We start from the raw sequence: 11,120 nt of genomic DNA on the forward strand, positions 1-11,120 counted from the left end.
TGAGTGTTTAGTACATATATGTTTTCTGGGTTAATGCTTCTCAAACCAATACTATGTCATGTAACACTTAGGACTGCATCCTTTCCACTTGAATTATTTTGTAACAATAAATGTTCCAAATGAAACAATTAACATGTACAATACCACATGCGGACGTAAATAGAAATCGTCTTGAAAAAATATGCTGATTTTCTTGAATACATACAATACGAAACAATCTAGATGCCCAATCTGGTCAATAAACTGATATTTTATTATCATTTAGTTCCGAAAGTAAACATAGTTTTAAACACAGTCAACAATATAAAAATATTTGAATGTGGGTTCATGATTTCAAATTTAACCTTAATACAAATTGTTTTGTGTTTCATTTTTTTTATATTCAACATGCAAGAGTATTACCACAGATCCATATCGATTAAATGTATAGTTAATTCAGCATTTGCTCTTTGACATACACACGTCAGCTAGATTGGTCGACTGACGTAAAAAAGCATCTGAATTCGGAACAGCAAGGAACGCTGATGTTTGCTTCTGATCACCGAGTGCATTCTGCGTCCTAAGCCCCCACCCTGACCGTGGTCGACAGACGCCCATGGATACTGAGACCTCGGCAACCCTGGTCGTTATGATTTTAGGTGCTACTATGCATGTAGTAGATTCCTTGCCATTTTCTGAATGAACCACATCTATCAATTCCTTTTTTGCTAGACTTTGTGTCTCATTATGGAGTTCATTGTTGTTTAGAATCTTTGATTCAGGTGTACACTGCGTTGACGCATTTATGTGCTCCTCCGTTGTACGTGCGGAAAGTGAAACCATAGGCTGCGCAGACAGCATGGTTGCTGTGTTCACTGTTACACATGACGTTAAGCTGCTGATGTTGGATACCGTGCATTTCGTACTGAACTCTGTAGTTTGCTGCTGCGTTAATGACACGGTGTTTTCCTGTATAGGCTCTAGGATGGTATGAGATGCTTTCACAGGATAATCATGAATGTTCGGTACAGGCTTATCACTTGAAGTCGACGTCGTTGATAGGGTGTATGAGATGGTATTAGTGGTGGAAAATGACTTCATTATTGAATTTGACTTTTCAATGGACGAGGAATGTTGACTTGCGGGTAGCTGTTGTCTGTTGAATCCGTCCTTGCTTGTTCCGCGTTTCGCCTTGCTAGCGTTACTACCGACATTAGAAGAAGTTGGGTGGACCAGGTTTGTGCGATTGAATAATCGACGGATGTGGTCCCGGAAGTTCCTTCAAACATATATTACTGTATAATTAAGAGGAAAGATAAATGCCGAAATCTATGATATCACTATCAGTGACAGTAGTAAGATGGATAAAACTATCGTTAGCTTTTTGATACGACAAAATATAAAAACATGATAAAAAACAAAAGGCTTTAGAGGTTCCGATGAAATGTTCCGGGCGGCATACGCATGTGCTTTTTCCGAGATCTATGATGTAACAACATGATTTGGTGATGGTTTCATGAACCAAAAAGAAGGGCAGGGCAGAAGAAATAGAATGTTGAATGTCGGATTCGAACTGAAAAAACTATTTCAGATATTTCAGTTGTATAGTGCATATAAATATAACACCATAACCAAACAGCAATTCTTGTGAACAAATAATAACTTTAGTTATAACAGAATTAACATAATATTGCACACCAATTTAAATATGACCAAATGTAAACAGTTTGGGGATCGACTTATATGCAACGGACATTTTTTTAAGCCCAAGACGGGTGAATATTCGGCATATTAACCCATTTATGCCTCGCGTCTAGAAAAAAGGCCTTGGCAAACAGCGTAGACCCATGATGCGGCGTCTCATCAGGGTCGTTTGCTTAAAGGAATTTCTGTAAGAAATATTCTAATATAGAAATAAATATACTAGACATCTCTAATTTTGGAAATAAATTGATCCAATTTTGAAGGATGGGAGAGTCCACTAGGCATAAATGAGTTAAATGTCTGTTATGTACATTATTCTCGTTCGAACGTGTATTCAAATGGACCCTTGTAGAGCCACTCATATTTGTTTCATATTGTTGGAAAGAGAAAATAAATAAGGGTATCAAAGGCGAAGTAATACTTTCTTTTAGACGAATAAGTTATCGATGAACGCTCGAGAAACTTACTTTTTGAACGCGAAATAGATGACTGGCGTCCATGTCGAATGCGAATGGGCCAATAGAGACAGCAACAGATGGGTTTCCATAGAGGCCGTGTTGTCATGGTCGCTGACCAGCAGTGTGACGTAAGGCAGCCAACAGACGAGTGCCACCACCATCATCGTCACCAGAATTTTGACGGAGCTCACCGTAGACATCACCGATTTCGTGTAACTGAATAGAAGAATACTATCCTGTTACGAGTTAAACACACTTAATCATATACGCTCTAGTCTCAACTGATCAGATACGTTTTGATAATTACTTAAGTATATTCGAATTTTTTAATCATGTGGTTCTAATGTTAAATTACTTTCAATTTTAGTCAATAATTTTCAAATATATGAAATTACCACCCAGTATTTTATATTAGAAACATTACAATTAACTAAGTCAATTTATCAAATTAGCTACAGAAACCAAACCAGAATGGACCATGATTTCAAAATGAAAACATATTTCGTCTGGAAGAGTCAAGTAGCATTAAAATGAGTTTCATTAAAGCAGCCTCTAACTATCACGATATGGCTCACCATAAGTTCTAAATCCAAATGCTTCCTGAAGAGTTATTTATTACGCATGAAGATTTGAATCTTTCTAAGGATTATTTAATTAATTATTCGGGAGAAATAATTAATTCGTTATTATTAATAAATATTCATAAGGCAGAATTCATGGCTTTAAATCCTTGTGGGACGCGGTAAAATTTGAAACTTATGACTGTTACCAATATCAAGATAACTGCACACATACTTACACCAAAATAAAGGGAATGATCAGCGAGTCCGGATTCTTCGACTTTTCTTTAGGATAACCGGTTTAAGTGTCTTCATCGATACTAAGAATCACTTCAAATTATTGTTACAACAAAAAGTAGGATTTTTAATAGTGTTTACTATTGGTATTCAATGTCTTATAAACCTTAACCCATTTATGCCTTACGTCTAGGAAAAGGCATTGGCAAACAGCGTAGACCCAGAGGAGACGCCGCATGATGCGGCGTCTCATCTGGGCCTGCGCTGTTTCCTTAAAGGAATTTCTGTAAGAAATATTTTAAATATAGAAATAAATATACTAGACATCCCTAATTTTGAAATAAATTGATCCAATTTAGAAGGATGGGAGAGTCCACTAGGCATAAATAGGTTAAAACAAACGAAACATACGGTTGACACCAACCTGTTTTGGAAACTCTGCACGTTCCTTTTTACGTCCCAGATTTTTTTGACCATTGCCATGTTGCAAAATATGACTGGAAACATGGCAGCCGTCAGCAGCCCGGCGGTCACGAAGACCGTATACGAATGGTCGGCAGTGCGGTCCCAGTAACATTGGTGCGACTTCTCATCGAACGTATGGTCACCCCAACCGACGTAATTCGGAAATTCAGCCCCAAAACCGAGGATCCAAGACAAGATGCAGATACCGATAGTGGATCCCTGGTTGTAGATTTTGCTGTAGACGTTAGTGTAGCAGATGAACAGCCATCTGTTGACGGTGATGTTGACGATGTTTAGGAACACGCAAACGCACGTGGTAAGACAAAGGCTTGCAACGGTGATGCATAACCAGCGACCCCAGTGCATGATTCGCATGCCAGTAAAGGCGCCTGAATAATGTAATAATAATGTATTATGGACACCCATGATACAATCAATATATTTCGATTCTATGTTTCCAATGGACGCGTTAGGTAAGCTGTCTAAATCGATTATCGTATCCATTAAATGAATTTCTGATTTGAACTAGTATTCACTACAAAGGTCTCATCCATTACAAATTGCACAGAGAGCGAACTTTACAAGCGCAAAACATAACCTTACAAATGTTCGAGAGAGTATATCCAATATTAATAATAGATTGAGAATGACTGCTTGTGTACTGTTAAAGCTTTTTCATATTCTACCAGCGAATCAATAAAATTGACAAAACATTTTGTGTTTCTGCAAATATCAACGTACAAAATATTCAACTAATAATGATAGAATGTAATGTGATACCGTAGTAAGGAGGGAACTGTCTGAGACTTCTATTGACTGTTTAAATTGTGCCTTAGAAAATTGTTATCAACCTTTGAGGACTTTACAGTTTATTCCAATCTATTTCCTCTTTAATTGTGTTTTTTAAAATAAATATTTTGAATTTTGATGTAACGATATTAATAATTATTTCGGCCGGGCTCTGTGAAAAGGGGGTTTGATGCATGTGCGTAAAGTGACATCCCAGATTAGCCTGTGCAGTCCGCACAGGCTGATAAGGCACGACACATTCCGCTTTGACGGTATTCTTTGTTTACAGAGAGTCTATTCTTTGCAAAACTCCAGTTTAGGCGGACTGCACAGGCTAATCTGGGACGACACTTTACGCTCATGCATTAAACCATATTTTCACAGGGCACAATAATTAATCCTGAGTTTGTGTAAGGCTTAACTTCGTATTGAACTTTAAAAAGATGTATCATTTTGTATGTTTCATGTTGTGTTATTTGTAATTTGATATATTGTATTGACAACTGTCCTGCCACAACTAAACATTACCGGAAGTAAATCTTTCTGTTAATATTTATTGAGTTTCATTTTCCTGTTTTCAAAAGCACGTCAATCACATAGCAAACCCGACTATTCGATTAGTTCATACTTATGGCTCCGTGTAGAATTTAGAATTCTGCTTCAAAACTCAAACAAAATAGTTACCTATGATGCACATTGGGTCGGCGATTGCCGTAACACAGAGGTCCGCTATGGCCATGTTGATCATCATAACCCGAGCGTGGCCGTTGAACTGAGGCTCCTTTTTCATCACATACAGGATGGCGGAATTACCCGTCGTACCCACACAGCACAGGACGGAGACAATGAAGACATAAGCGACGCCCAGATTGAAATTAATATCAAACAAGTTTCGCATATTTGGCGAAATATTCTGCGTGAAGACATCTGTTTCATTCTGGACCGATGTCTAAATGTGTAGAGAAAGAAAAGAAAAGATGCATAATAATATGATATAACATAATCATGATGACGAAAAATAATTAAATCATTAACAAATTTAAAGCGAACAAAAAATATCGGTTTATCGATCATCATCACGTGTATTGTAGTAGGAAAACTAGTTGATTTGAACTATGCTCGGAATCGGTCATATAAGTCGCGTTCTGAGAAAACTGGGCATAATGCATGTGCGTAAAGTGTCGTCCGTGATAATCAGGGACGACACTTTCCGCTTTTAAGGTATTTTTAGTTTCAAGGAAGTCCCTCCTTACCGAAAATCAAGTTTAGGCGGAAAATGTCGTCCCTGATTAGCCTGTGCGGACTGCACAGGCTAATCTGGTATGACACTTTACGCACATGCATTAAGCCCAGTCTTCTCAGAACAAGGCTCATATATCACCGTAATGATTGCCATGATGTGTTGAATGTATTTTTGTAGAACACTGTGCTATCATGCGCCTAAATATATTAATATTACATAAATATGATTATGTTTAATAAAAAATAAATGAAACACTTAGCAGAATATAGAATTGTGGATGCTTTTGCACAGAATATCTTGGTTCCAGATTTATTATATTATATTATATTGCTCAAAAATATAAAGGTATGTGATATATGTAATAGATATCACATACCTTCCTCATTGTGGTCAATTACTACATACTATTATGCTTATATACATAACTAATTGTATAACTGTCACTTGCGATGTATGAAGTAGGAACAAATGCATGAGTTCCATAAATATTATATTGCTAATGGAAGAAATTTCGCATTTAACTTATACTTCATAATTTGTTTGTTGTCATACTGATTGTAGGGCATTGCACAATCTGTATATCAACGGAGTATATTAATTTAAGTAAAAAGAACTTGTGCGCACTTTCATTATAATGTCATATAACTTAGAATACAAAACATATACGACCCTAAATAAAGCGGCGATCTGTAAAAAAGAGGTTTAATGAATGTGCTTAAAATGTCGTCCCAGATTAGCCTGTGCAGTCCGCACAGGCTAATCAGGGACGAGACTTTCCGCCTAAACTGGATTTTTGTTAAAAAGAGAATTACTGTAAACGAAAAATAACGTATGTGTGGAAAGTGTCGTCCCTGATTAGCCTGTGCGGACTGCACAGGCTAATCTGTGACGGCACTTTACCCACATGCATTAAACCCCCATTTCACAGAGCATGGCTCATTTGTGCACTTACGTTGTAATCGTAATTTCCGTCATTCTGAGGCGTCGTCATAATTTGATAATAATTATCAGTTCTTAAAATGAACTGAGATTTCTTTTTTTATATTTAACTCTTAAGTATTGGAATTTCACAGTGTAACGGCAATTATAGACTGAGATTTAAGTCGTTCATGAACTGTTCCGTTTAATTTGAAACCCTAAAAGCCCATTAGTAATGTTATTGGTTATATAAGTCACATAAATGATCCAATCAGAAAGCGAGATTCACTTCAAACAAGACATCAGTAAGTCTTGAAAGATTGAACAATGTTTGCGGAAATCGTTAGAGTTATTTATTTGTATAAAACGTGCAATTTTGATGCGACGAAGCCCTTTAAGATGACATATACAGAAATAAAATGTTTAGAAACAGCATAGTCATGCGCGGATATTTTAAAGCCATGATTTAGTGGTATATGTAAAAAAAACATAATTAGGATGAACATCGTAATCTACAAAAATTGTTCTTGTGTTTTCCTCAAGGACATTAACCCATTTAATCCTAGTGGACTCTCCCATTCTTCTTAATTGGAACAATTTATTTCCAAAATTAGGGATTTCTAGTATATTTATTTCTATATATAGAATATTTCTTACAGAAATTCCTTTAAGCAAACAGAGCATACCCGGATGAGATGCCGCATCATGCGGCGTCTCATCTGGGTCTACGCTGTTTGCCTAGGCCTTTTTTCTAGACGCTAGGCATAAATGGGTTAATGAAACTGTTCGCTCTATTTTTGGAATCACATTTGCCGTGTTTAGCTTACCAGATTGAAATATGTAGGAACAATGCAACTCAAACACCTGATTAGGAGAACATTGTCCGCTTTTCTTTAAATTAAGGCATCTGACATATTGCTTTAACAAAACCAACCAGCTCATTTAAAACGGTATAAAACAAAATTACGATGACAGCTGGGGTCATCGCTTTGGAATGGTTGATGCAAAACATTAAGGGTTTAACCCAAATGAAATGCATGCCAAACCACACATCTAGCAGAGAAACAGTGACAAAAACACGTGTAAATAAACGTTAACATAAAAGCATCGGTATTCAAATAAGCCGTACTGTGTAAAAATGGGGTTTAAAGTATGTTCGTAAAGTGTCGTCCCAGATTATCATGTGCAGTCCGCACAGGCTAATTAGAGACAACACATTCCGCGTTAACTAGATTTTTTGCTAAGAAGATACTATGTTGAAAAATATCATAAAAGCGGAAAGTGCCGTCCCTATATAACCGGTGTAGACTGCACAGGCTAATCTGGGACGACCCTTTACGCACATGCATTAAACCCCCTTTTCACAGAGCACGGCTCAAACGAAAAAACCTAAAAGGAGCACATACATTCGATTTAATTAAGAGTCCAATCATTCCTATTGTGTTATATTTCAAAGAGCAACATAATTACAAGCTTCTGAGGAACGATGAAAGGTAGTTAATACATGTCTAAGCTTAATCTCGTATATTAACCCATTTAAGCCCATCTAGTCCTTCAGCCAAGTACCAGAAATTGAAGTGGGGTGTACCAGTAAGGGGGGCAAAAATTCACCTATATATCTCGGAAGATGCATGCCAGTAGCATATGAAAATTGTTGATAACAGTCAGGTACTGGCAGCTTTTGGTATTTTTTTCTCCTTTGAAGATGGGGCCTCAATCAGCTTAATTTTCATGAATTGGCTGGGAGAAATTGAACCGAAGTAGGGTTAATATACACTTTGACCAACCCCCCCAAAAAAAAATGCTACAAAACTTATTTTAACTGATCCTGGTAGGGTAGAAGGTCCTTAAAAACATATATAAAGTTTGCCACAATCGGACCTCCGGAGTGTTTTTTTTTCAAGATGACCGCCAAGATGGCCGCCGAGACCTATTAATGATCATAACTATGTAACTATCCAATTAAATTTGATGAATTTGGTGTTTATACCTAGATTTCAAGGGGCAAAGAACACGTAATGATCATCAGAAATTGTTTAAGTTTAATTTAGTACACACAAATTCAACATGGCGTCGAAAATGGCCGCCAAGATGGCCGCCAAAACCTACTTATGATCATAACTATGTATATATCAACTTAAATTTGATGATTTTGTTGCCTCTACCCAGGTTTCAGGGGGGCAAAGAAAACATTTATATCATCAGACAAAGTGTAAGTTAATTATGTTACACAGAAATTTAACATGGCGTCCTAAATGGCCGCCAAGATGGCCGCAAAGATGGTCGCCAAAACCTATAAAATGATCATAACTATGTTACTAACCACTAAAATTTGACGATTTTGGTGTCTATACATATGTTTCAGGGTGCAAAGAATCCATTAAGATCATCAGACATCGTTAAAGTTTATTATATTACACACAAATCCAACACAGCATCTAAAATGGCCGCCAAGATGGCCGCCAAAACATATTTATGATTATAAAATATAACTATGTAACTATCCACTCAAATTTGATGAATTTGGTGTATATATCCAGGTTTCAGAGAGCAAACAACACAATAGTATCACATTTATATCATCAGACAAAATGTTGGCTAATTATGTTACACAGAAATCCAACACGGCGTCCAAAATGGCCATCAACACAATACGAAGTATCACAAGTCCGTAACCTGTTACTCAAACGTTATGGTTGTTATGTAAAATGCCATAGTTTAGGAGATAAGAAACACTTTAATCGAATTGAGGTTATCACTAAGGAGTTAAATCATCATAAAATCAAATTTACGACATTTGGAAGAGCGAATGAACCAGCACATTACTTCATGATAGGATCAGGTTTTACTAACTTCTGTAGACTTGATTTTTTACCGTTGCTGAAAGTCATTGAAGATTAATTACAGCCTGAATAAGCACGAGTTCTTTCAAAAGGTTAATATTATACACTTTGCGTTCCTTTGACTATTTATTTACATACAAGCGGAAGAAGATGGTCTTATTGTCCCTTTCGGAGTAATGCAGGATCAAGATGAGCAAATCTGTATCCTCGCCCACCAACGTTGTGGTTCTACGACGGGATCGTTATACTATATTTAACAATTCAAACGTCTGCATCCCCTGAAGACAGAACAACATAGCATCCCATTTTAGTCAGATTTGTGCTGATCATAGCAATCATGCCGGCCTTGTTTCTGTCACGAGACAAAAAGTCTTCCTTTTTTACATGAGCATTCTGTTTCTTTGCTGAAACTCACAATATGATTCACGTTTCCGGTGCGTTTTGTCTTTGTTATAATCACCGTATTCATAGCCATAACCACACTGTCGCTTGTCCGTAATGCCTTTCACTGAATCTACATAAGACTCGGCCATTGCGTTATATGAGTCGCTCTTTTCCATGGATAACGATGCAGCAAAGTGCCACCATCATGCATCTGTTTCATGAATACAGTTCATCACAGCCTCACATGATGTGTCTACAGCATACTCTCAAATTGCCTGAGCGATCTGAGTCTTATCTGCTGTACAAAATATGTTCTTTGCTTTAAAGAAGGCAACATGATGGGAGCTCAGTTCATAAGATAATCCGACTGCAATGGAAGGATCTCCATATTTTGACACCACCAGGAAACGCTGGAACGGAAGAGCAGGATCAAAAGCACTTCAGAAGCGATCTTAACAGCCAAGCTAGTCCAAAGAGATTTGGCTCTGTATTTCTCGTGAATTTATAACCAAAGACCGATTTTCCTATGATATCTCTTATGATCGTTTTCCCAACCGCCTAACTTGCATGAACATTCACATGTGACGCAGCCACTATCTCATTGACCGTGTTTCTGAGAGTAGGGTCAGCAGTGTATGGTGATCAGGTTGTAATCTGTGTCTGCATTTTCTTTAGATCAGAAGAATCCCCTTTGATGCACGCTTCAGTTGAGTCTTTTTGTTGTGGACTTGTAGTATAGGTCAGGTCTGTGAAATCCTGCATCGCACTGTTGTGCTCGGATGTTGCAGATAGGGTCCAAGGGGGTTATATTTCCTCAGTCATTCCACTGCCGCGAGTTAGATCACATGCGCTCTATAAAAATATCATCAATGTTTGCTCAATAACAAGATCAAGCCCAGCCCAGCACTAATGGCTCCTACAAACAACGTGAAAACCAATACCGAACTTTCGATAAACGTCCGGGTGCGTTTCCTTTAGGTTGCTTATTTGCTGCAGATATATGTATAATACGCAGATTGCAGGTAATGTATCCAGCAGCAGCAAAGATGGATAGCAATTTGGGCACTGCCTAATGCATCAACCAACACCCAGTACGATTTGCTTTAATCAACACCCTTGAATCGTTAATCATAAGCTAATAATTCAGCCATACTATGCTTGTCTTTGAGGTCTGGACAATTTCATGTGTCTACTTCTCTGTAGCCCTCTCGAGTTTGATCCAAATCGCATAACATATCATCTGCTAGCGTCGTTTGCCCCTCAAAAGGGAAGAGTACAAATCCTTGGCATGATCCAGCAGCATCTGAATGTCTGGATCTTCCTTGGTCATTTCTGCTGAAAGCTGGCTGTGTATGCACTTTTCAACAATAAGATGGACCCGTAAAGTCCTCTGGACAGCTTTTCGTGTCACAATGTGCACAATTGCATTTCTCAATAGACAGCCTGTTTTGAGAGCGGTTTATTCTATGAGGGATCCTTTGCCCCCTCCCCCCGCAAGTTCATACGTTTATGAAACATCCCAAATTATGAACAATATATT

The 11,120-nt window shown here is 37.6% G+C and overlaps 1 protein-coding gene across 1 annotated transcript; it reads right to left on the reverse strand.

Moving 5' to 3' along the window:
- Positions 1-200: 200 nt before the first annotated feature.
- LOC127851368 (melatonin receptor type 1C-like) lies at positions 201-9,015 on the reverse strand. The gene is made up of 5 exons (XM_052385103.1): positions 8,677-9,015; positions 4,877-5,141; positions 3,363-3,792; positions 2,151-2,357; positions 201-1,258 (listed from the first exon to the last, which is right to left on the reverse strand). Exons 1-5 carry the CDS (start codon positions 8,707-8,709, stop codon positions 436-438), a joined length of 1,758 nt encoding a protein of 585 aa, XP_052241063.1. The 5' UTR covers positions 8,710-9,015; the 3' UTR covers positions 201-435.
- Positions 9,016-11,120: the final 2,105 nt, after the last annotated feature.

The sequence above is a fragment of the Dreissena polymorpha genome, chromosome 11 (assembly GCF_020536995.1).
Source record: "Dreissena polymorpha isolate Duluth1 chromosome 11, UMN_Dpol_1.0, whole genome shotgun sequence".
Lineage (NCBI taxonomy): Eukaryota > Metazoa > Mollusca > Bivalvia > Myida > Dreissenidae > Dreissena > Dreissena polymorpha.

What these genes read in the sequence shown, in the direction of transcription:
- LOC127851368 (XM_052385103.1), bottom strand. Translation starts at nt 8,709, where the DNA reads ATGTATAGACACCAAAATCGTCAAATTTTAGTG. An exon ending in CGACCCAATGTGCATCATAG is followed by an intron (nt 3,793 to 4,876) that starts GTAACTATTTTG and finishes TACATTATTCAG; the next exon opens with GCGCCTTTACTGGCATGCGA. An exon ending in ATCTATTTCGCGTTCAAAAA is followed by an intron (nt 1,259 to 2,150) that starts GTAAGTTTCTCG and finishes ATATGTTTGAAG; the next exon opens with GAACTTCCGGGACCACATCC.